Source organism: Punica granatum, unplaced genomic scaffold (assembly GCF_007655135.1).
Source record: "Punica granatum isolate Tunisia-2019 unplaced genomic scaffold, ASM765513v2 Contig00429, whole genome shotgun sequence".
In the NCBI taxonomy this organism is placed as follows: Eukaryota; Viridiplantae; Streptophyta; class Magnoliopsida; order Myrtales; family Lythraceae; genus Punica; species Punica granatum.
In genome coordinates, this window is record NW_022204341.1 from 1 (window position 1) to 24,345 (window position 24,345).

A 24,345-nucleotide genomic window follows, 5' to 3' on the forward strand; every position below is an offset into this window, starting at 1 on the left:
CGATAATTTTAACTAGATTCGATATGAAACTAGTGGAATGAAAGTTGAAACATAGCATCACAACTTAGAATAGTTCAAGTTCATAGGTGAACAGAGAGAACATACCACACTCTCAGGAACTCCTGGAGGAGGCAACGATAAGTTTTTTGGTGGGGGACCGCTCAGATATGACCTCTTATCAAAACGCCATCCTCCGATCTTCCCATAAGTCAATTCCCCCTGCAGCACAAAAACTAGTCAAAGACAACCTCATAAACACTTAATGAAGAACGACATGAGGATGGACCAATAGATGGTTCTGTATTTGAATACTGGAAAATGTACTGCAGTAACAGCTTATGAGTTTCAAGTCTAATTTGCCGTTTCTTTCCAGAGTGAGGCATTAAAAGTCACTTACCTTCAAATTGTAGTCGCACCCGTAAGTGTAATGGATTATGAAATTCTTCCCAACTTCAAGATCCCATGGTGGCTGAAATTTGTAGCGCAAATCTACATCAGTAAAAGTTTGAACTCTGCTTTAATAAAATGATGCAACCTATATAAGCTGGGTTGACCTGCAGCATGAAGTCCTTGCGAAGAGTATGCTGAACCCCGTGTAGTGCAGAGGCTATAGCGTAAGCATACCTGGAAATAACCGAACAAGGGAGAAAGGTCAAACAACGAGCAGTTATTGTCCGATGTTGATAATTACTAAGTCGGTTGAATGAAAAAATGTAAGGCACGCAACTCACATTTCTAGCACCCATCCAAAAGCTTTATCAGTTTCAGGATCATCTTTCATTCTCAAGACACATTCATCCATGTAGGTGCAATTTCCTCAAGCAGAGACTGAAATAGATAATTCCCATTAAGAACAGTACAACACACGGATGAAAAATCAAAGGAAGAAAAATGTCGCCTGCAATGTCCCACCTTATTGATGATTACTGGAGAATTGCCGATGGGATCGATATTAGTAAACAGGGCCCTTCTCCTTGGGGAAGAACTTCCGGATAATCTTCTCATGTTCTGCAGGTTTAATGTAGAAGAATGGATCCTGCTGGACGTGTCTCATGCGCTAAGTTAGGCAAAGGACGAACAAATATGTGGTCGGGTTCTGCCATTAGAATATATCTGTGTATCAGTCATGAACACAAATCTTAAGGATCAGATGGTCACAAGCAATAAGAACTGAAGTCCACTTTCCTGGTCACCTTGGTTGAAAGAGAAACTTACTCTTCCTCTATAGTTGCACTCTCCAACCACTGCACAAAAGCCCATGGCCTATTTAAGACGATGTAGCCCTGCACACCGAACATCAGTTTGAATTTTTCGGAGAATAGCGTCTTAAGAAAATTAAGCCCCGCGGAATTGCATAATACATGAGCATGTATCCACTACAGTTATTACGAAGTCAGTCTACAGTAAAATAGAGAAAGTAACATTCACAGACATGACAAACGAAGTAAGAATACTCACCCGGTCCAGCCCTTCCGGAAGTGGATCTACAACGAAAGTGGGGATCTCCTCGATCAAATTATCGGGACTTCCAGAATGCAAGATTCTGGTAAACTTCCCCATTTCTGAACCGGGCATGTCTTTTACCCTCTTATACCAATAGTACATTATCCGGCACTGCCATTTGCTGTAAGGAGAATCAGTTGCCGTGACAGCAACATGGAATCTCAAGCTCTCCCAGTTCTTAATAATTGGATCGTCCCCGTCCGACCCGTTTCATTGTGATGGAGGCTCTGTTGTGCCCTATCACGCTGAAGAAATTATATGCCGCAAAAGAAATCCGAGGCCGAGTACCAGAAACAGAGGCGAGGCTCGCCTCAAACTCTTCCTCTCAATCATGGGCAAGCTGAATACACCACAAATCAGTCACTATGAACTCCGAAAAGTTAACTATGTTCTTCTGCTATATTGGACACATCCACCGCTGGACTCTGCTATAGTCACGGAACCGCAGCCTTCACAAAAATGCCAGCAGAAAATCTGCCTCCCGAGCTGAAGGAAGAACAAAAACATCATGGACGGAATCGATAAGGACGGGATATCGTGAATTCAGCAGACACGGAACGAACAAGACATGCCGGTCAAGGAAAAATCAAGATCTCCTCAAGGAGCCAGAACAGATTCAAGCTGCTAAATTGGCATCATTGCAAGCTCAAAGATCTAAATGGGCAATTCTAAAGCTCAGCATTTAGTACTTAAAAAGATCACAACAACCACTGTGAAATCGGATCCCAAATCAAATGCGTTGCGTTGCAGCCACTGAAAGAACCGCCGCTTTACCTGAGCAGACGGCAACCCAGAAAGCCAGAGAGAGAGTGAGAGAGTCGTGGGAGTTCTCGAGGTCTCCGTGGGATGCGCCGAGTTTTGAAAAGTCGCCATGTTTTCCGAGTTTAATACTACTGAGACGCACGAGAGGATACAGTCGTAGTGGAAGTCGACGCTGTCGTGGATTCATTATCCGCTGAAAAAGTCAACATTAGTGCGATGAGGCCACGACGTTGGACTTACTCTCGCAAATCTGCTTTGCCTCATCACGCATTCATCAGCAAAGCTCGGGCCTTTAATTGGTTCATTTTTCAGATTAGTTTAACTGCTAATGGCAACAACGGGCGCATAAATCGTACTTATCAACTGGAATTTATGGTCTGGAAAGATCGAGAATACCGCTTTTATTTAGCCATGACGTAGTTTTCTTCACAATTATAGACATGAACATCTTCTGTAATATCATGTTTGGTCCCCATGCTCGGGATTTTCGGGATCGGAAATCTTCTAGTTGATGCCATATTAAGTTATGTGCAGCCAACTGAGCTCAGCTAATGTAATTTATATATGCGAGGATGTATGGGAAACGACTCGAGGGACGGTACTGTTTCTGCTGTAATTCCTATCATATCATCATCAGTGGTCTAGGAGGAGGTTAAGGTTTCGGATCGCTGGATCAGATGGTTGTCTTCGAGGCCCTCCGGACGAGAATGAACCAGCAGAGCACCCGATACAGCACACGAAAACCCCAGCATGATCCCGACGTTCGCCATCTCATGTCCCTGTCGAGCCCTCTGCTCCTCAGCACGTCCTGCCCCGTCAGCAGACAACGGGAGGCGTCCTGCCTGTCCCATGAGAAGCAATGCCCCCTTGCGCTCCAATACTCATTCGTGAGCAATGTGTCGAGCGGGTACCGATACAAAGAGACGTAGTACATGAAGAGCCAGTACTTGGGGATGCTCTCCTTCGGGATGAAGTACCCGGAGAAAAGGAAGAACGCCCCTAAAACCGTGCAAATCAGGGAGTTCCCGGAGATAAAATCGGGGGACACCGCACTCAGGAAGAGCACTAGGGAGCTTGCCATTAGGACAATGACCAGACCACGAAAGCAAAGAAGGCAAAGGCCATGAATGATGGGTTTAGCCCCACGATCCAGTAAACAGGCACACAGAATAGCAAGGCTACCGCGAATAGGAGGGGGAACACAATCGTGTTTGCTATCATGTAGGAGGAGATCTTGTAAGCCCCCCTTGACGACTCCTTCATTAGGACTCTCCTCTCTTGGAGGTAAATCGGGAGCGCCTCGACCGTCGAAGATAGTAAAAAGCTGAGACTAAATGCAAATAGGCCCAATCTCTCTGCAACGCCTCCTTCGCTCTTCCGCACTTTAATGTAAACGCTCCCAAGCCCAAACCCTCCAACAATGGCTTGCATCGTTCGGGCCAGTAGAAGTTGTTTCGTCCGGTAGATCACCTTCCAGAATCTTGAGCAGAGGAATCCGATCTCTGACGCATCAATAAAGTAGGAACGCTCTCGCACGGTATTGGCAATATCTGACTCGGGCCACATCGGGTAAGAGAATGCTTCCTTGTGTCCCAAGGCAGTGGAGTAATTGTTGCTCTTATACAATTCCTCAAGCTCAGGTAAGATCTCCATGGCGAATTCAAGAGCGTTGAGCTGCGGGGGGACTTCGTACCCAAGCTTGTTTATGGTCTCCTCGAGCGACTGAGGGTCCCGTTATGGACCACCGAGCCACAGAACAGTATTAGGTAGTTGGTGATGTACCTGAGGAACAAAGATCCTGTCTGTTCAGTTTCCCTTAAACTGTCAAGATTCAACAGTACAGACTGCATTTGAATAAAGAACTGCAGAGAATTCCGATCCCATACCTGAGTATCCGATAGCTCGGCTGGTGGATGGAGATTATTATAGTCCGGTGCTTGGTTTTTGCCATAGAGGAGAGAAGCTCGATCACCTGGAGGGCTGACTTGCTGTCTAGGCCAGAGGTAGGCTCGTCGAGGAGAAGTATCGGAGGGTCATGAATGATGTCCAGTCCGATGGAGACCCTCTTCCTTTCTCCGCCAGAAATCCCTCTGTTCTCTTCATCCCCGATGTAAGTGTCTGCTGCATGGACTAGCCCGAGTTCTTGTAAGGCTCTCGACCTTCTCTTCCCTCTCCGTCGACTCAACCCCCTGAGCCGAAACTTCGCGCCGTACATCAACGTCTCTTTCACTGTAAGTAGAGGAAGTAGGTTATCTTCCTGAGCCACAAATCCACATATCTTCCTCAACTGAGACGGACCAGTCATCTGGCGATAGTTGATGGTGATGCACTTCGGGTCGAAACCATGGTCCTTGACCCGTCCTGCTATCACTCGGATGAGAGTGGACTTCCCGGCCCCGCTCGGGCCCACTACTGCGAGCATCTCCGAGCTCCTTGCCGTGAAAGAGACGGACTTCACTATGCGAATTTTTTCAGGCTTCCGCACCAGGGGGCAAATGAAGGGACCAAAGGCCCGTCGGGCCTAACGCTGTAAGAGAGGTTCCTCACGATCATTTCCTGCAGCGGCCTCGACGGGTGGGGAGTTGGCGTCAAGGGAGGAGGAGGAGGAGGAGGAGGAGGAGGCGAGTGGTAGAACGAAGAGGATGGGCTCGTGGACTCCTCGGGCGAATTCGAAGTGGAGAAGAGGATCACCGAGTCCTCCTCGAGGCTATGCGGGTGGAAGCAGACGGCCATGTCTCGAGTTCGTGCTCGAGCTCAGGTTCGAAATGAAGATGACGCATTGTGAAGGACTGAAATATGTAGGAGGGAAAATGTGGCGAGGAAATGTGAGCGTTGGAACAACCTAAGATGAATTGTCGGACAAGGTTCTCCTATGTTCTGGTGAAAGGTGGTGAAGGGATATATGTTATGTTTGGCCGTAGTTGGTGGGAAAAATAAGCTTGCGTTTGTTTTTTCCATTTCGATAAGTTATCAACTTGATTTTGTATAATAATTGCAAGAGTTCATAAATATATTGATATGTAAAAATATACATATGTATGTATATATATACGTACACGTGAAAATAGATTGAGAATATTTTATTAAAAAATTAAATTTAAAAATGATTAAGAAAAAATATGAGTGATAAACTATTATTAAATTGAAGTTTAAGAATGGTTAGAAAAAAATTATAAGTAAGAATTTATTATTGAATGTAGGAAAAAAATGAAATAATTATTATTAATTGTTAAATTTGAGGAAGAATATAATTGAGTTGAGTAAAGTTGAATTATAATTTACAAACTCCCCACAAATTTGGATTGATTATTAATTAAATAATAATAACTTATTGTTGGCCATTTTGGCTGGTTTAGATCCTAATGTATCATTAGGATCATCCGCTTAATTAATTGCATTTGCACCTTCATGGTTGCATTTAGGATCAAAATCACGAAACACATAGCCGTCCAATGTTCGAACTCCTTATAGCTCGAACCAATTCCATGGATGAGTTCCTTAGGAAGAATTCACTAGAGTTGTTAAACCCAAAGGAAGATATCCTAATCTGGCTCGATAATTCCCTATGAGGCACAAATGAATCGTAATCGGCCGAAAACATGCTTACGAGGGAAAGCTTAGCATTGAAGTGTAGTTAGGAAAAATGTGGTTGCATTTAATTAGTGCAAATAATTAAGATTGCACGAGAAAGGTTTCATTTTAGCATTTGATATTGCGTGCAATTCCTGCGTTTTCCCTCCTCAAACATTAGACTGTTGAAAGATTTAGGTCACCAGCTCGGGCAGTTGGGTCTGCCTGCCCGTTGACCAACTGTCAAAATTACAAATTGGGCTCAACCAGGCCCATTGATCATCCGGCCCATCAACCTGTACGATATGACCATCGATGCATTTATGTAGAATTTAATACGAAGAGGATCATATATAATCCGAATATTTTGGTGAGGCCAGGAGAAATTACACGATATTCCTAAACATGTTGTAAGGCAATGGAAAGAAGTGAATGATCCCAGTGTCTCGCATAGCTTTGCATCGAATAAGATCAAGCACGGATCCTTCTACGAGTAAGGCGATCGAAATGATTATCTTTTTTTATACAATCGTGCCTCACAACATGTTTTACGAATCTGAATATTGCAAGTTGAGTGTAGATTCTTCTTCTTTGACACCATGAGGGGACCCCAATCTCCCGAGACCATAAAAATTGACTTTTGATCTCACCGTAAAAAGTTGATCCGATAGGGTTCGAGGGCCGGGCAGAAAGCGAAAGACGGTAGAGTTTTTATTTTTACTTTTTATTTTCATGGAAAGGAAAAATGTGGATAATTGTTGAGGATAAATACAATGGGGAAATGAATCGTACTTTTTCTTGGAGGCATCTGTTCCAATAGCGAGGCCAAAGTGGTCCACGCATGTGAATAGTGACATGTCGCCACGCGTATGGTGGTCGTCGCACCAAGCTGGTCAAAAATATCAGTTCCCTCCTTTCCCGACCGTACATGTCTTAATGTCTGTACCTATAGCTTGCACCTTAATAAACTCCAAATTGGTAGTTGAGGCAAGTCGATGTTTGAACGGAGATTAGTTTAATTGATCATTCGAGAATATTTTGTGATCTCATTTAGAAAGGAGAGAAAACAAATTGAAGGGCCAGACATGTTTTTTTTTTCTTTTGCATTTAATTGGAATTGTCGTATTATGTCCAATATGATCTTTTGTAGACCGAGATTACGAAGGCCACGGGGACATGTTAGATCGAAGATATATGTTCAAGCACATGCTCATTCCTACCTCCATGTTTGCTCCACTAGACGGGATCTCATTGTCCGGGGGGTGGGGCCCCTGGCTTTTGAGTTTAACGGTCCGAATGCAATTTGGATTTATTCGGACGAAGAGTAGTTATTGCTTGTAAATGATATATAACGCGGTATTATATCACAAGACATATTAAAAAAATTATTTTTATCAATAATATTTTATTTTTATGAAATTCCTGAAAACCTATACTTAATCGTTTATCAGGACCTACATATTCTCTCATAAATGCTGGATGGCTTATTTATTTTTCCTTGATAACATAAATGGCCTATTTATAGAAGGCCTAATGTTGGACGGCACCACCCAACGTTCACATTGTTCATTTTCACCTCCTCGAAGAGCTGCTGCTGCTGCTTCTGTACCCGGAGACCGAGTGAAGGATCAACCAATGTCGCGCCACCGGAGGCAAGCTTCGCGATTACTTCCGCCGGATATACTCGCAGGAGATGATCTGCAGAGACCGATATCTCCCGAATCAAACCAGGCCAGCAAGGTGGCCGCTGCAGCATCTATCGGCCTAGGCCACAGCACGACGTCCCCGGGTGCTTCGGGCACGTCTGCCGCCGGAAAGACATCTGCAGCGGACAAGGCACAAGAGGGGGATGTGTCCGCCTACGTCCATTCTCCGGCGACTCTGAAGAAGCCGCCGGGACCAAAAAACACCTGAACGACCGTTGTTCCTTCTGTCTGTCAGTAATGCTGCGCTGTTGTTTGATCTTTTTTTTTTTCTTTTTTTATTATCCTTTTTCTTTTCCATTTTCGGGTTAGATATGGACCTTCGGGCCATTTGCAGTTTGTTCGTCAGAAAATTAGAAGATCGTCAGTCGGGTTGTGTGTCTCGTGTTTGGATATTCGCCTACTAAATTTCCTAGAAATAAAACAAAATTCCCGGTTCGTCGCGTGTTTCCTTTTCCTTCGACATCGACTTGTAATGAACTGAGATTTTTTGAGCTGAAAATTTTGTCGTCCCCTTAGGCTCTCCATATATATTTTTTATATTATTCCTAACGGCTTATACCATTTATTGTTAGCAAATATTGTAGAGGATTTACCCCGCGTATTTTCGTTGCTTAATTTCATCTTGATGATTTCCTGCCGGAAAAATAAATAAATAAAAATAGTAATAAATTCATCTTAATGTAAGCCATTGGTTCACCGAAAAATTTGTCCAAATTTGGGAGTCCGTACGGTTTTCGTGGGCCGGCTATCAGATAATTGACAATTGGGCTGACCGGTTTGAAAAACCATTAGACTTGTCCTCCTCAGATGGATGGGCCGGTGGGCCCAAAAAGCCGTAGGGATCAATGGGATGACTCGGTGGAGGGAAAAATGGAAATTCATATGACATCACAAATCAAGAGTTAATTAGCTACTTCTTTCCGACACACACGCAATGTTCACGCGCAAAGGATGGACTAGTCAGCCGAGTTTATGTGATGGTACGATAAAAAAAAAAACAGAAGTAGATGTTACTGACCACGACACGTGAAGGCGTGAAAAATGGCCGAATGGATGAGTAGTAGAGAGGGTGAATAGTATGTTGGGCCTTAAGGGGCGAGCTCAAGATCCTAGTGGAGAAGTAAGTCCCAAGCTTGTTCGGATTACGGGTGATGGATGGTTATGGAGACGCGAGAGTTATAAAGGCCCCGTTGTCATATAAATTTGTATTCATAATCCATCCCTCTATAACCATACCGTTCATAACTTGCAATCTAAACAACCTATAAATGCTCAGCAGCTGCCCATTGCATTAGCCCGTATATGAGTACAATAGGCCTTCACATGGGCCCCCTATCCACCAATTCATCCTATGAGCCACATAATATACATGAGCCCATCTCTGATCCTCTCTGATCAAGATTTGGACTCGAGACTTTGGGTTCGTTTCGTGTACGATAGATTTCCAATAGTAGTTGGTTGCAAAGAACCCATGTATATCCGGAGGAAGAAAGGGGCTCTTTGTTGTACATCTGGAGGATTACAGTCACTATAAATTACAATGTTATGCTAATTGCCTCGCGTTAATCATAAAAGGCGAAGTTGTATATGCCTAAATATATCCCTAATAATACACACAAAAACGAAGTAAATTAGTACCCGAACTGAAATGTCCAAATTGAAAGCCATGGGCTGCTTGCAGCTAACACGCCTATGTTACCCAACTCCCAATTACATTAATATAGAGCGATGTATCTTTGAATACAACTCGCAAAATACAATATCTCGTTAGTTGGACGAGCTCCACTCCATAGTCATATTACAATTGCGTTGTAGTATGACTATGGACTGGAGCTCGTCAAACTACATGATTATATATATATATATATATGGCTGTTGACGACCAATTGATAATGGATTGCCCAAGTTACAACTCCACGAGAGCTTTGTAATTCCATGATGATGATAATTATTATTATTATTGTTATTATTACAGGGTGGAAAAAGGAGTTTATTATAATATAATGAGAGAGAAAGATGAAGAGGCACGGAAGCCTATAGGAAAATGGCAAGTCCAGCAGAGGGATTTATCAGGTTTGACCGAGAACTGAGAGGAAGAAGAAAAAGGCAAAAAGTCAAGCAGCTTTTTATTTATTTTATTTATCTAATTTATTTTAATGTACTTTAAAAAAAAAAAAATTTGGGTGTGGGGGTGGATGCTGAACTGCGAATTGAAAATGACTTGACCTAATTCCCTCTCCAACACTGACATTTTTGTACTTTCAATCTTTACTTCAAGCTTCTTCCCTACTCTCTCCTTTCCTTTTATCGGAACTCGCGTGCCCCTCCCCTAGGCCCCACCCTATCCCATCCCATCTCTCTTCAAAAAATTGAAAAAAAAAATTTATTTAATCAGAATATCGATCCAATTTACGAAAAAAGTCTCACAAGTATAAGAAAAGAAAACAAGAAATGAAGGGAAAAAAAATGTTACTCATAAACTTCGAAGTCGAAGTTGGAGTCTATTTGTTCCGAATAAGAGCGTGTGATACTGCACCATTCAATTTCTCATAATTTTTTTAAATGTATTTGATTTGTTTTGGCTGGAAGCAGATTTCTCTCCTCTTCCTCTTCTCTGTTGTCTGCATCTGAATTTTTATTTTTTTTGGCTGAAAAGTATCATAAATTAATAATGAAAGAGAAGTGATGAAGTCGTGGGGACAAGACAGAACTTATTAGTTGAGAAAAAAATCGGGTGAGTAATAATATTTTTTACTGTTAAACGATAAATATCTCATTATATAATTCTATTTTTTTATTTTATACGTATCATTTATTTATGAGTGAAGTTTTATATATTAAAAATAAAGAATACTGCATTACAACAACGGATATTTTCTCTGTTAGTTAATGTAAAAGCTGTCAGACTCAGACCTCACCCCACCGCAGTCTGACCATATTTTGACCAGTTTCCCTTCTTCTCCTGCTCGGCCTCTTATTCAAAATACACAAAATCCATTAAATAAAAAAAAATTGATGTTTCCAATTTACCTTCCAACCAAAAAAAAAAAAAGACAAAAAAGAGAGATGATTCCTCCCTCTCCCTTCACTCGCTTTCAATACATTAATATTATTATGCATGCATGCAAACGGTTCATATACTCCTCCTAATCAAGTACAATAAGCTCAAGTATGGGGCTTGTGCTTGCCCAATATGATATAATATAATATTATTCAAGATTATCTAGTATATTTATACGATGCATGGGGTTATAGTATCATATTTCGTAGTATTAGACCAACGACTTTCCATATTACTTATGATATATTTGATCCTTGATGCACCTATCGTCATTGATAAAAAGAAAAAAAGAAGACCAATCAGACCAATAATTAAAATATATATATATATGGTATAATAGTACTTTTTAAAAAAAAAAATGGCCAAATATGATAATACTTGCGTTATGTGACACCACATCACTATATATGCACGATCGGCTTTTATATGAATATAAAGCATATAAGCCTGCTATTATTTTATATTACGCATCTCATCTAGAAAGGATAAGCAGTTAATAAAATAATAATCTAATTCAAAGAACATTCCTCGCATCATTGGAACTTTCCATTTTCACCTGAGATATTCGCATGTATACATTATTAATTTATTTTATATGAATATATACGTACATTATTTTAAGGATGCATATATATATATATATATATATTATTTAAAGGTCCTATGTTCATTTGTCTTAGATATACATGACATCAACATATGTACGTGTATAAAAGCATCCCTATGATTATCTTCGTGTTAATTAACAATCATTTTATCAGTATCTGTATCTATATAACTTAATGAACTTCATTAGCTGGATAACTTCCTGAAATAAAAGGAAAACCTAAGGATGCAATAGAAATAACTCTACTATGTCCAAATTCGCTTTGATTCGGTCGGAATGATGATTTTTACATCGATCTCTTGGCCACGCCGCAACATCATAAGCAAGAAACTATGAGCATAGACAATCCCATGCATGCACGAGCACGAGCACGAGCATAAGAATTAAATAATAATAATGATAAGTCAACCCTCATCAGCTAGCCCGCATCATCATCATCCATATAATTTAAGTCAAAGCTAACTAATGACAAACTGAATAAGCTCCCAATAATTAATTGATCACATCACCTCACCTCAGTCAATTAGTAATTTGCTAACATTAACTAATGATGGATTAATTATCTTCCTTAGCTCAGCCTAATTAGAAACTAGGAGGCAGTGCCGAAATTGGAGTACACATGATCTCACCGGCCCCGTACCCGCCTCCGCCTCCTTCGCAATGCTTCTTCCCCCCCGTCTGATGTTCTTCTTCGTCTTCGTCGGCCCCACTGCCGCCCTCGCGCTCCTCCTGGGGCGGAGGCAGCCTGTGCGTTGGTGGGTTCAGGAACGTCGCCGCCACAACAACCACCGGGCCCGCTGCCACCACCTTTCCCCCCACCACTCCCCCGAACACCTGCCCTGCGCCCCGGACAGCGTTATCCCGAACCCGTGCTGGGCCGGGACGGGGGCCGAGGCTGCAGCAGCCTGCTTTGAGGCGGCGGCGGCAGTCTTGGCGTTGGTGTTGAAGCCCATGAAGGAGCCCCAGAGGGAGAGGAGGTGGAAGGGCCCGTGTAGGGAGATGAGGGAGCCCGGCGCGTGGGAGTTCGACGACATGGGGTGGCGGAGCGTGACGTTCGACACCGTCCCCGTTCCGCTCAGGAGGGTCACCCCCACGCGCCGCCGCCTGGCGAAGCTAGTGACCATCTCGATGACGTCGGACCCCGCGGAGATCTCGAGGACCACCGGCTTCATGGCGGACTCGCTCTCCCGGGTGATCACGAGAGGCGGCTTCGGCTTGTTCTTCGACCCCGGGGGCCTCCCCCTCGGCTTTTTCGTGGCCGAGGACGACCCCGCCCCTCGGAGGCGGAGGCCTGGAGCTGGGAGGCCCTGGAGGACAGCGGGCGTGGGGCGGGTGAGCCACTGGCGAGGGTGTGGTCGGAGTCGGAGTCTTCGGATGTCAGGTGATGAGAGAGGGTCATGGCGTTCCCGTAGTCCGACATCGGAGAAATGTTTGTCGGAACGGAGGGGAAAGTAAAAGGGACTGACTCTCAAGTACGAGAGAGAGAGAGAGAGAGTTGTCTTTTCGAGGATCATAAAGAGTTGGACTCATAAAGAGTTTCAGTTCCGTAAAGAGAAAATACAAATTTAATTTTCAATAAGCGCACTAATCAAAGGCGAAAACAACTTTTTAATATCCGATCTCTCAAAATTATAATAATAATATCTTTCCAGTTTTTCCATCAAAAGAAATTATTTGGACACTACCAATTTGAATTGGTTAAGGTAGTCCAACATCTCTTTTTTTTCAAATAAAATTTCAAGTTAGAGTTTGTAGATAGAAAAAATTCATAATTAAGAGATACTCACTTCCTAATAAACCAATTTGACTCAAACATGATTTAGTCTAATTATGAGCGCGTGTTTGTAAGTATTACATTATGATATTGAGAGGGTACAATAGAATGTTCTAGCTTGCATTTGTTTCTAAAATAAAATAACTACTACCCAATTCAACTATATTCTTATCCAAATTTAACACTACGGTCATTGTTATTTTATATTTTTCTTTTATTTAATAATAATTTTTTACTCATATTTTTTCCTCACCATTTTTATAGCCAATTTTTCAATAATAAATTTCCCGTATCCTTTCACATCTATATATATATATACATTTTCTCACGCGTCCAAATATTTATCGACAGTTGCAACGATTGTTTTTTTTTCTTTTCTTATTTCATAAAACAAAGTAGAATTGAATATCTATTCAACTCTAAAACCAAACAAATCCAGTTGACTTTGCGGAAGAGTTCGAATACTATGGGTTAAATGAGACTAACCGAAGCATGATAATTTTGGTATGCTGTCTCAACGGATAGGTACCGGGCCTGCTGACCGCCGTGAAGCCAATAGAGTATCCGACCTGCAATGGACGTTCACTAACTTCACAGGCAATGACGGCTACACTTAAATGCAGGTTGGTTTAAGGAGAGACACGCAAAGGATAAAGACTCGGAAAGCACTGATGCCCAAGGAAGAGCTCTTATCACTAATTGAGTTCCGGTACATGTGCTGTTGTTCAATTAAGTAATCATTTGATCCAAAATCAGTTTCCAATCGCGAAATTGATCCATGACTGATTTGGACCAACTCCACCAGTCGACAAACAAACCAATAACGGAGCCGACCATTGATAGTAATTCGTCTGCAGCAAATTTGAATCTGGCATAATGCTATCATTCCCATCAAACATTGAACTACAGGCATCAACAACAATTGGAATTCTCCCATCTTGACCCATTTAAAATAACCAGTGACACGACGCGTTCATGTCGAGCGATAGACTATAATGTGCAGAAGAACATCTGTTTATTCCTACCTCAGAAGACCTTATCTTTTTCTTTTTGGCCGCAGAGGACCTCATCGATGACAAAGATCACTACACAACCACCTACCACTTTTTACTTTAGAGGAATTACTGTACAGAAGGTTACGGCTTCAAATGAAGAAGCAAACAGACTAAACACACCGGTTCACTCCCCACCTGACACTGCTAGATGCATTTCACGATTGGCTGCAGCCGCCTTACCTGCAACCTCACGTTTGGCTGCAGCTGCTTTATCTGCAGCCTCACGCTTAAGCGCTCTCTTAGCCCTCCGCCCTGTCGCTTCCTTTTTAGGTGCCTCTTTCTTTTTGGGCTGTCTGGAAGATGACGAGCTAGAAGATCCTGAATCAGAGAAATTTGATTGACAAATGGGTCGGGCTTCTTGGCGTCCGGCCCTCACATACCCGTTTTCTCCCCATCTACGATTACCAATCCGAAGACCAGGCGAGACGTTGAAGTAGTCATCTTCATCTAGATTGCCATCATCGTCCTCATAACTATAATCATAATCATAAAACGTCTCATCCTCGTAAGGGATGTAGTCTTCTAGATCATCGTACATATTCCCATAGTCCTCCACGACCAAGGGATTGAACCACATGGCTCGAAGAAGCAGGCACACACTCTCCTCAAGCATGTAGTCATGAAGGCTGTTGAGAGGACAAGATAAACAATGCCATCAGCGAGGTACAGAAACAAGATCCAATTTTCAGCGGCGATTTCACAGAATCTGGAGGCAGAATGGAATGCAGAAGACTAGAAGGTTCCTAATCAATCTTAGACATTTGAATATGATTATTTTCTCTTGAAAATGATCGAAATTGAGGCATTCTCCTGCCAACACTCATCAGAAAATCCAATCTATAGGCCATATGATAGAACATTTATTCACTTGCAACATAGTGTAGTAAAGGAAAGGGACATTTCAGTGTCTCCTACCTCCCATCAAGTGAACGATGAACATTGAGGAACTCGAGTGGATGTTTACACTGAGGACAGGTTGGCTTCTCTTTATACGTGGCCCAGCGCAAGATACATGTCACGCTGCACCAAAAGTACTAGTTGTCACAAAAAAGGAAACATAGAAACCGCATCTCACTCCTCTACACGTCTATTCTTTTCCTCACTCACTAGAAGATGTCATGAAACAGAAACCCACATCAAGAAGCAATAAACATGAAGCAACACTGGAAGCATCCGCTACGTGCCTCCCCAAAAATACAATGAACATAGGCTGCAGTATTTACATCTTTTCACCAAACAATCCTCAAGTGCTGTCCAATATCAGTGTATGTTCCCATTTGGAGTGGGATTATCATGGATAGTGCTTTCTCTCGCAATCAAGTAGTTGCAAAAAAGAAGTCACCCGTCAATCACTTGTCAAATGATTTCAAGACCAGTCTAGTTCTATCTGTCCCTCTTCCATTCAGGAACATCGAGTATGCTACACTCTATTACTTTGTCAAGACACCTTCAATAACACCTAAATAGCACACAAACTCAAGGACAATTCCCGCATCCCAAACTCCCCACACCTATGTTCATCAACACTCAACAACCATTGCATAACACTCCGGGCACAAGGAAAGTCATAGCTCTCAGCAACAAGACAACAGCGCTTCTCCACAAAAGGAAGAAGTGAAAGATCTGAGCAGATAACAGGACAGATGAGTCAGACAAACCAGTATGCGTGCTCGCAACCTTTTATAAGAGCAGTCTCCTCCAGCTCAATCTTGTCCAGGCATATAGCACACACCTCTCCATGCTTACCACACCTCACGGAACTCTGTTCATCCTCCTATAGATCAGATATTCGACATTGACAACACGATTTTCTCGTCAAGCTCCAACCGTAAATCGGAATCCACAGACACAAACGGTGGCAATAAGCTAAAAGTTTCGGCTTCATGCACCAATCGGTTAATAACAACATGTCACAATTAAACCACTCATAAGGAATCTTTGACAGTCCGCTCAATCAAGCATCTGCACAGCGTAGGAGCTATACTATCAGATCATTTAATCCTTCCTAAACAGTATATCATCCGCTCCTTCATTCGTCCACTCCATTCAGTGGCAACAACCGATAGATTAATCCAATCGGATCAACTAGATCTGCAGCCAAACAGCGGCAAATGACAGATTGCTTAAAGAGAAAAGAGGAGGAGAAGCATACCAGATCCTGAACTGATAGATCCTCGAAATAGCCGACCAGCTGCCCACCTTGAGCTCCGATGGCGGTGGCCATGGCGATGGCGGACTTCGAATCTTCCGCGGCCGTAGGAACCGATGCTTGACGACTCTGTATAGGAGAAATCCACACGGCTTTACGATAAAAAACCATAGACGAAGAAGCAGAATCAACCAAACTTTGGATGTATATGTGCTACCGTGCCGCAGAGAGAGATGCCGAAGAATAATTCGGATTCCACGGGGAGAGAGGGAGGGGGAGAGAGAGAGACAGAGAGAGAGAGAGAGGATCGCACGAGAAAGAAAGCGAGATTTTGGGGCTTTCACGTAATTTCCAGTTTCCTTCCGGAGATTTTGGGGCGGCGGTGTGTGGACAGCTGACCGCACTTGCCACGTGGCTGCCCTGCGCGGCATCGCTCTGTATTTTAGCCCTTTTCTTTTCCTCAACTCCAATGGGGCTTGTCCCCGGTCAGGCCCACTAGGCCAATGTTATCCACAGTAACAGGGCTGAGTAGGCATTCAATGGGCTTAAGTAGGCTACTGATCACAGGCCTTAAGGGGCCATCATAGGGTAACTTGTAAGCATGAGTAGTTCGTATAAGAGTTTATTGTGGGTTTAAGCAAATCCACAGTAGGGCCTGTTATGAGATTGGTTAGACCACCAACAAATTTTTGTGGGCCATTAGCGGTGCAGGTCGGCCTTTAATAGGCCTGCAGTGGACCACTATCTGGTCTCTCACGGTTAAGCATCCAATGGGCCTTAGTGAGCCAACATTGGACCAAACTAGGACATTAAAGCTTTGAGTAGGCAACCAACGGGATTGAGAAAGCTAATTACAGGACTCAGCTGGCTGAGCCAAAATAAAAGGGTTCGTTGCGTGTCTGAGTGGGTCTAAAAATAGGGCCATTTGTAAGCTTGGTTAGGCTACTGGCGGGATAGGGTGGGCCACTAAAGGTATCGGTGGGCCTTTAATGCGCATGAAATGAACCATTATCTGGCCTTTTACAAGCATGAGAAGCCTAATAATATATGACTGAACAAGCTTCTAATGGGCATGGCTAAGTCACAATAGGGATTGAGTGGGGCATTAAAAAGGCTCAAAAAGCATTCAATGTGCCCGCGTGGGATACTCACGGGCCTCAACAAGCTACTAATGGGCAACTCGTAGACTTGCGTGGGTCGTAAAAGGGCTTATGGGTATAAGTGGTCAACAAAACGCGCTCTTGCAGGCTTGCTTGGGCCACTAACAGGCCTAAGTGGGCTATTGGCAATGAAATTGGGCTTTGATGAGCTGCAATGGGCCACTACTAGGCATGTTACGGTCATGAGAGGACTGATAATGGTTTCCATTCTCGCCTCCGGTAGGAAAGCACTTCCTTGCCTGAGCCAAAGCGTCCTTACGCTTGCTGTTGCATTCCTTGTCAACCCCGCATCGTGTTGGATTTCTCTCACCATGGCTTGCACTGATACCAATTGTAACTGGCTTAGAGTTTGGAGCCCATGTGGGCGCTCAAGGAATCGTGTACCGAGACTCCCTCGAGCCTATCCCTGCCCAAGATTGACAAGCTAACAGAGATATTCCACGATAAGAAACACAACACTCGAAGTACATACCTGTAATATAGCAGCCGATATTAACTCATGTACCATATAGGCAACAAGTATACAGACATCGGAACCTTATTGTCGCACTTGGATGTTGATGTATGTTTCCCACGGGCAAGTGTAATAGGTAGTCCATCCAGTATATAAATAATAATTTGATGTAAACACCGAAATTATATAACGGCCCGATTTGTCTTTTATCCTCTTTTTTTCTAAGCTCCTATAAGGTTTGTCCCCTAGAGGTGCAAAGTTCAGGCTAATCTCTTCCACCGAGTTGGGTGCGTGGGCTTGACACCGAAACGAATGGGCCGAGGTTTAGTCGATGCAACCTACATATAGAGAGGTTAGGTGTCGCATAGTGTGTGTGAGAGAGAGAGAGAGCTCGTATATGAATATGATGATATCCCTCTCTCCCATGCACGTATAACATATGCAATCCAATAGATAACTTGGTCTAGACATGAACATCATAAAATAACACCACTTTGTCATTTATTCCCTTTTCCTAGACTCCCGTGGGGTTAGTTAGTCCCCCGTCAAGCCTAAATCACGGGCCCACTGGGCCAATATTGCCCATCAAGTTGGACTCTGAGCCCAACACCGAGAGAAAAATGTGCCAAGTGTTACTCAATGCGCATGTCACCTAAGGCCCACATATAGTGAGGTGAGGTCTCATTATAGCGAGAGAAATTTCGTATACAAATATGATGATGTCTCATCTCCCAGTAAATAACTTGGTCTAAACATGAAATCATAGAGCAGTGATGTGAGGTGAAGAAAGTAGTTCATTCGGGTAGGGGTATATAACCTTTGGAGTGAGTCCAGAAAAGGAATATCTCTAAAACGTACGAAATTAATTTGCAAGATCATGATTGTTATGTTACCTCACCGGTAATGTGCAGTTTTTGCATGATCTGGTGCCTAGCACTTCGACGTTACATGGTTTAATGTCATAATAGATCCTAGAGCCAGAGGCATAGTTCCTCTTACCTCTAGCTGATTGATTAAATGGATTCATGCACCCCCCCCCCACCCCCCCCCCCCCCCCCCCCCCCCCCCCCCCCCCCCCCCCGGTCCCGATCTCTAGTGCCGATGATCTGGGAAAAGACTTGCAAGTACGAGCAAAGCCCTGGTAAGTCAATTGATCTCAATTCTCACCCCGGTTCATATTCATATGGATCTCGCCATCTATACTTGCAGCTCCTTCACTAGCTCGAAGTACAAAAACCCACATGCATGCTTTACCAAGAGATCAGAAATCTTATCAATGGACAGACGTGAAGCCAATTCCTCGTTCTTCATATATGTTCTTTTGGGTTAATCTGTTGCTCTCGAATTATCAAATAATACATTGCAGCCGGAGATATATCGTGAAGGACCTTTAAGAAAGATATCGAAAACCTGAAGTCTAGAATCTATACTCATTTACGTCGTTTGCATCGATCCGATTCCTCCCGGTAATATATATATACGCGAAATTACACCGCAAAACAACCCGACAAGTGACCACCATATGGAGAATTGATGACCCTTTGGTTCCTTCGACAATGACATGCATGAGACCACTTTGTGCATCCACTAACATGCAAAAAACGATAACTCATTTAGGATTAATCTATGAGGGTATCACACCCTCTTTTTCATGAATAAAATAAACAAGCGCACACACACACATATATATATATAAAAGGACAAGAATATAGAAAATGTATTAGGGAAAATAAGCCAGCAATGCAAAAGTAGCACTGAAACCCTAACAGGCAAGGGCTGTGGAATATCAAGATATATTAATTTATAAAAGAAAATTATATGTCAATATAGAATGTGAGACCCCTCTTGTATGACCCGTGTCAAGCTAACAGGATTTCCCCGCCTTGGAAATATAATATAGAATATTACCCCTATTGAATGACTCCATGTCATGCTAACACAATTTCCCCCGTATTGGATACGTGTGGACCCCGTAACCCACTCTACACCCAAACGTATACACCCAAAAGTGAAGAGATTTCATACCACAGTGACATAGAATCATGCTAGAAATTTCCTAAAATGAGATATTTCTTTATTTGTGCCCTAACTAGGCAAAAAGTTGCCCATAAGTTGCAGCCTGCACTTGTATGACTTTTTCAGTATCCATAAAAGACACTTTGAGATTAGAATAATCAACGCTCACTGAGTTTGGCATCTGAAACATCCACGAAGCCGAGCAAAAGCATGCATGGCGAAGAAAGACGATGCCACTAATAAAACAGATAATCATCGGCCACAAAAAGAGCCCGTACTTCAATCTACTTTGAACAAAAAAGAGGCACAGATCAAGCCTCGAAGCAGAACATAGTTAAGACGAATGACAACAGTAGTTTGCACGATCAGAATATTAGGTTTTAGCAAACACGACTACCCGCGATGCTCGTGGCAGCACGAAACACCAGTAGGTAAGCAATGAAATGTAGGCACGCCCAAGAAGATGACAAGCTACAAAGAGTATCCATGCCATTAAGAGCAAAGAAACCAACAAATGTCAACACAGACGGTGTAAGATCAAACTTCCAAACGAGCAGTTTCCCCGTACCAATGAGCCTCACATGAATACTGAAGTGATCTATTAAAACCCGGGACGAGAAGCCATGATCACAAGAATAATTCGACAGCTTCAAAAGTTTCCTAATTTGCATACGAGATGTGTGAATCCATGCACTCCAGAAAGACTATCTCATGAAAAGGCTAAATGGTCCTGAGAAGTTAAATTAATCAGCAACATGATCAAGGCATGGTGAGACAACACAGCATGGGCAGGCAGCAGCAAACACGCAACATTGTATGGGAGTGAACCCTTGGCATAATTATATTATATGCAGCACAGACATCAATCAAATGTGTTAAAAATGCTTAGATGATAGACAAACATCCACCGGAGGGCGGCCTGTCAGTGAGGGAGCAGAATGAATTCCATAAAGACAATGAATAGAGACTGCACGCAGTATATTATATTCATCCTGCTTAATTAGTATATTAATAAACCCCGATTTAGGACACAAATCCCAAAGGGATAAAGTTCACATAAAGAAGCATGAAGCATCCTGGAAATAGAGGGTATTATCATTTTAATTAAGCGATCAGACCTCTCACAGTAAGATGCATAGATTGACCCCGATCAGCAGATTCATTGCACACAACACATCCTGATAACCTTAATAATCGCAAAAATCATAGCAAGTACAGTCAATAAAGCAATATGTATATGTTAGAGCAAAGATGAGAATGACAACTTGGAACCATAATATGTTGCACTTTAGGACAGTCTCTAAGGCCAACTGACGCAAACTCAAATGAAGGAAAAAAGAGAGGTCTCGCACCGATGGATGAAAAAGTACGAGTCTTGTTTGGAATGTGGAAATGGAAGGAGTGGTAAAACAGGTTGAAAAAGCATATCCCACTGAAGAGCTTTTACTGCAATATGCACTGAAGGGATGGTGACATTATAACAACTATGCATTCCAAAGTCTTAAGCTTAGCACTTTCGAACATAGCCAAAAGCTTAACTTAGGCAATAATCAAACTGTTCCACAGTTGACTTTAATCAATCCTGAAATTATATCACAAGATGAGGAGCGTATATGGAAGAAGTACCGGGATGGTGTGATGATGGGCTACAGCTAACACATTATGATTAAATAGGAAAGGTAGCATCAACAATTTTCCATAGAACAAAAAGTGGAAAGAGTTGATTTGTATGTAAATGTTCAAAGGGAGGAAAACCAATAGTCATTCCAAGAGAAAAGAGTCTGCAGAACGGGAAAAGAAAAAAAGAAGGAAGATTCTGTTTCGTTGCTGTAGATTTTACCGATGACAACTGAATTTTCCGAGAGCGTGCAGAAACAATAGTCGATTATGTATATCATTAAGAGATTAGGACACCTTTTTATTATGAGTAACGGTAATTAAGAGCAAATTGCTGGAGAATACACAGTTATGCTTACAAATTAGAACTGTGCACCTTCTTCCAATAGAGGGAATTCTCGGAGCCTTACGAGGCAACCGAGCTGACAGAGGTGGACCCATCTAAGAATCAAATGCAAGAAGCTGAAAACAAGGGAAACCGTGGCGAATGGGGGTTAATACATACACAAGTGAGAAGGGCAATATGCGGAACTAAAACCCTAGAAAAGGTCAAATCTACTAAGAATCGAGTGCGGGAGGTGTCAATCAATTGGAATGCAAGCCCGCATCGATTTGAATGCAATACAAGATCATAAGTTCATAACCGATTAACTTGTCATTTACCAAGAATATCAGTTCATGGGGTTACCATAGGTGGGACCCCCGAGCAGCCCGCCCCCCGAGGCAGCATAGACATCAGAAGGATCGACCATTGGAGAGGATGAGGAGGCCGCGTTCCGATCACCGCCACCTCCGCCGCCTAAGTGGAGGTCCGAGATGTTCGGTAACCCTTCCCGCCCTTCAATGCCTTGGTCGTAAAGAAACCCTTTGAACACATGGCCGCCGATTTTCACGACCGCCTGGTATGCGTATTCGTCTTCCCCATCATCCACCGCGGTCACTCTCACGCACTTGAAGACAGCAGGTGTTCGGACTTGCCCCGGCAAGGACTCCTTGAAGCTCGGATCTGCAGTCGAATAAAAATCACCCAATTAGCGACACATCTAAATTTGTAAACCTTTCATTCCCCAAACAGAAAGACTTGAACTTTCTGAATTCTGATGTGAACACCCAAGGGGAATTCAAAGAGGAAAATTTTGATTGAAAATAAAAATGAATCAAATAATCCTGCATGATCAAAATAATCAAATCGATCGAGAATCAACCCACATGAAAGATTCGAGTTTTTGTTTTGGGTGAAATGAAAGCTTAATTTTGAATCCATGGGAAATGTAGTACGTGTCAATCTTGCGGGAAATATAATTCAATTGAATTATACACATAAACCCTAAAACCTAAATGCGACAAAAGACGTTGGATTCTTCGATTTACGGCTACATTTTATGGAAAACATAGGGAATTATGAAGAAACACACAAGAAATTATAAAAACTTAATGTTCAAGAAAACAAAAACAGTACTTTGCTTATGTTTTCTGAGAAATTGAGGTGAAATGAAGAAACTTGTCATCAAGCGCCCCCCTGAAAACGAGCAGGCTTGAGAATTTTCTGTTACTATTATCTGTCTGAGTATAACGTGGAAGACGAGGATCGGAGAACCTTGGCGGCTGGAGCCCGCGGTGTCGAAGCTCCGAGGGGGAGTGGTGTTAGAGGTAGAGGTGTGGGAATTCGTCGTGGTGGTCTGAGAAGGGATGAGCCTGGCTTTCTTGGCTCCGGAGGTCGACGTGGACGACCCGGCACCGCCGCCCGCACCCGCTGTCCCCATGAGCTGTCGCTCCCGCCTTCGAGCGGCGGGGACCCACGTGCTCTTCACATGAGTGGCGCAGTCGAAGCCCCGGCTCTTACAGCAGGTCCTGCACCGGCGGTAGCTGCAGTCCTTCTTCGCCTGGTTCCCGCAGTCCTGGCACGTGGTGGTGCCGCCACCCGCCGCGGCTGCAGCAGTGATGCTGGCGCCGCTGCCCACGCCGCCAACTCCTCCTGAAAGCAGATTTGCTGGATTGCTGCTCTGATCAAGGATGGTGGGTTTCTTCAAGTAGTGATGGGTGGTTAGCTGAGAAGCCTGCTGGTGATTCTGCCACAGCTGAATCCCTCCCCCTCCAGTGCCACCACTCCCGGCGCCCCGATTTCTAGCAGCGAGGACGTTGCTGTTGTTGTTATCGGGATCGTCGACGGCGATGTTGGGAGGGCCTAGGCACGGTGTCGCCGCGAGGAGAGGAATCACACCGACCCCAACACCGACGCCAAGCGCGGTGGAGCCGGGGGCGGAGTTGTCAGCGGAGACGACGGGGTCGTGATGGTGGTGGTGGTGGTGGTGGTGGAAGGAGGAGGCAGGCGCGACGACGAACATGCCCATCTCGGGAGGGAGGCCATAGTTGACGGCGGAGCGGGAGGAGGATGTGTGTTGGGGTGGGACCAGAGAGGTGCGGAGGTGGAGGAAGGGGATGGGGGGTGGGGGTTGGGCCGACGTGGGGGGTGGGACCGGCATTGAAGCCGAGGGAGAGGTCCCCCAAGGCGGAGGAAGAGGAGGAAGCGACCCAGTCAGCGAAGGCGCCCAGAGTCCGACAACTGCCTCCTGTAGTAGCCACAACTGTCTGTCGGATTCTAATACTAATTCTTGTCGTCACTATCACTCACACAAAATCCCGTCAGCCGCTTGCTTCTCCTCCTTCCGTTCCTCCTCCTTTCTTTTTATGTGAGTGTTATGTGAAGTGGGTTCGTCGTCTCTTCTTCTTCTTTCTTCTTCTGCTACTGCTGCTGCTGCAGAGATAAAGCTTGTTGCAGCATACAGATGAGAGAGAGAGGGCGAGGGGGGATGAGGAGAGAGAGAGCTCGTTAATTGAATCAAAAGGGGTTCCTGTCGCAGCTTCCTCTCTGTCGGATGTGGGTCTCTGCTTCTGCTGCAGCAGCAGCAGC

General features: G+C 43.6%; 2 protein-coding genes and 3 pseudogenes across 5 annotated transcripts; all 5 read right to left on the minus strand.

Annotated features, from left to right (window-relative positions):
- Window positions 1–6: 6 nt before the first annotated feature.
- On the minus strand, window positions 7–2,583 carry LOC116190377 (annotated as a pseudogene).
- Window positions 2,584–2,641: 58 nt separating this feature from the next.
- LOC116190378 lies at window positions 2,642–5,103 on the minus strand (annotated as a pseudogene).
- A 6,457-nt stretch (window positions 5,104–11,560) lies between these two features.
- On the minus strand, window positions 11,561–12,726 carry LOC116190379 (annotated as a pseudogene).
- A 1,109-nt stretch (window positions 12,727–13,835) lies between these two features.
- LOC116190380 lies at window positions 13,836–16,557 on the minus strand. Of its 2 annotated transcripts, XM_031520062.1 has the most exons (5): window positions 16,405–16,557; window positions 16,191–16,316; window positions 15,697–15,812; window positions 14,954–15,058; window positions 13,836–14,664 (listed from the first exon to the last, which is right to left on the minus strand). In XM_031520062.1, exons 2-5 carry the CDS (start codon window positions 16,260–16,262, stop codon window positions 14,163–14,165), a joined length of 795 nt encoding a protein of 264 aa, XP_031375922.1. In that variant the 5' UTR covers window positions 16,263–16,316; window positions 16,405–16,557; the 3' UTR covers window positions 13,836–14,162. The 2 variants fall into 2 exon arrangements, with proteins under 2 accessions (XP_031375922.1, XP_031375921.1); XM_031520061.1 differs by lacking the exon at window positions 16,405–16,557 and having other exon boundaries at window positions 16,191–16,384.
- A 2,636-nt stretch (window positions 16,558–19,193) lies between these two features.
- LOC116190381 (protein LATERAL ROOT PRIMORDIUM 1-like) lies at window positions 19,194–24,025 on the minus strand. 3 transcript variants are annotated; one of them, XM_031520063.1, is made up of 3 exons: window positions 23,032–24,025; window positions 22,123–22,440; window positions 19,194–19,388 (listed from the first exon to the last, which is right to left on the minus strand). In XM_031520063.1, exons 1-3 carry the CDS (start codon window positions 23,915–23,917, stop codon window positions 19,219–19,221), a joined length of 1,374 nt encoding a protein of 457 aa, XP_031375923.1. In that variant the 5' UTR covers window positions 23,918–24,025; the 3' UTR covers window positions 19,194–19,218. The 3 variants fall into 3 exon arrangements, with proteins under 3 accessions (XP_031375923.1, XP_031375925.1, XP_031375924.1); XM_031520065.1 differs by lacking the exon at window positions 19,194–19,388 and adding an exon at window positions 21,723–21,896; XM_031520064.1 differs by lacking the exon at window positions 19,194–19,388 and adding an exon at window positions 21,723–21,896 and having other exon boundaries at window positions 22,098–22,440.
- Window positions 24,026–24,345: the final 320 nt, after the last annotated feature.

What these genes read in the sequence shown, in the direction of transcription:
- LOC116190380 (XM_031520061.1), bottom strand. Translation starts at nt 16,358, where the DNA reads ATGGTTTTTTATCGTAAAGCCGTGTGGATTTCTCCTATACAGAGTCGT. An exon ending in ATCTATCAGTTCAGGATCTG is followed by an intron (nt 15,813 to 16,190) that starts GTATGCTTCTCC and finishes TCTGATCTATAG; the next exon opens with GAGGATGAACAGAGTTCCGT. An exon ending in GGTTGCGAGCACGCATACTG is followed by an intron (nt 15,059 to 15,696) that starts GTTTGTCTGACT and finishes CTTTTGGTGCAG; the next exon opens with CGTGACATGTATCTTGCGCT.
- LOC116190381 (XM_031520063.1), bottom strand. Translation starts at nt 23,917, where the DNA reads ATGCCGGTCCCACCCCCCACGTCGGCCCAACCCCCACCCCCCATCCCC. An exon ending in CGCGGGCTCCAGCCGCCAAG is followed by an intron (nt 22,441 to 23,031) that starts GTTCTCCGATCC and finishes ATTCGACTGCAG; the next exon opens with ATCCGAGCTTCAAGGAGTCC. An exon ending in GCTCGGGGGTCCCACCTATG is followed by an intron (nt 19,389 to 22,122) that starts GTAACCCCATGA and finishes TTTGCATGTTAG; the next exon opens with TGGATGCACAAAGTGGTCTC.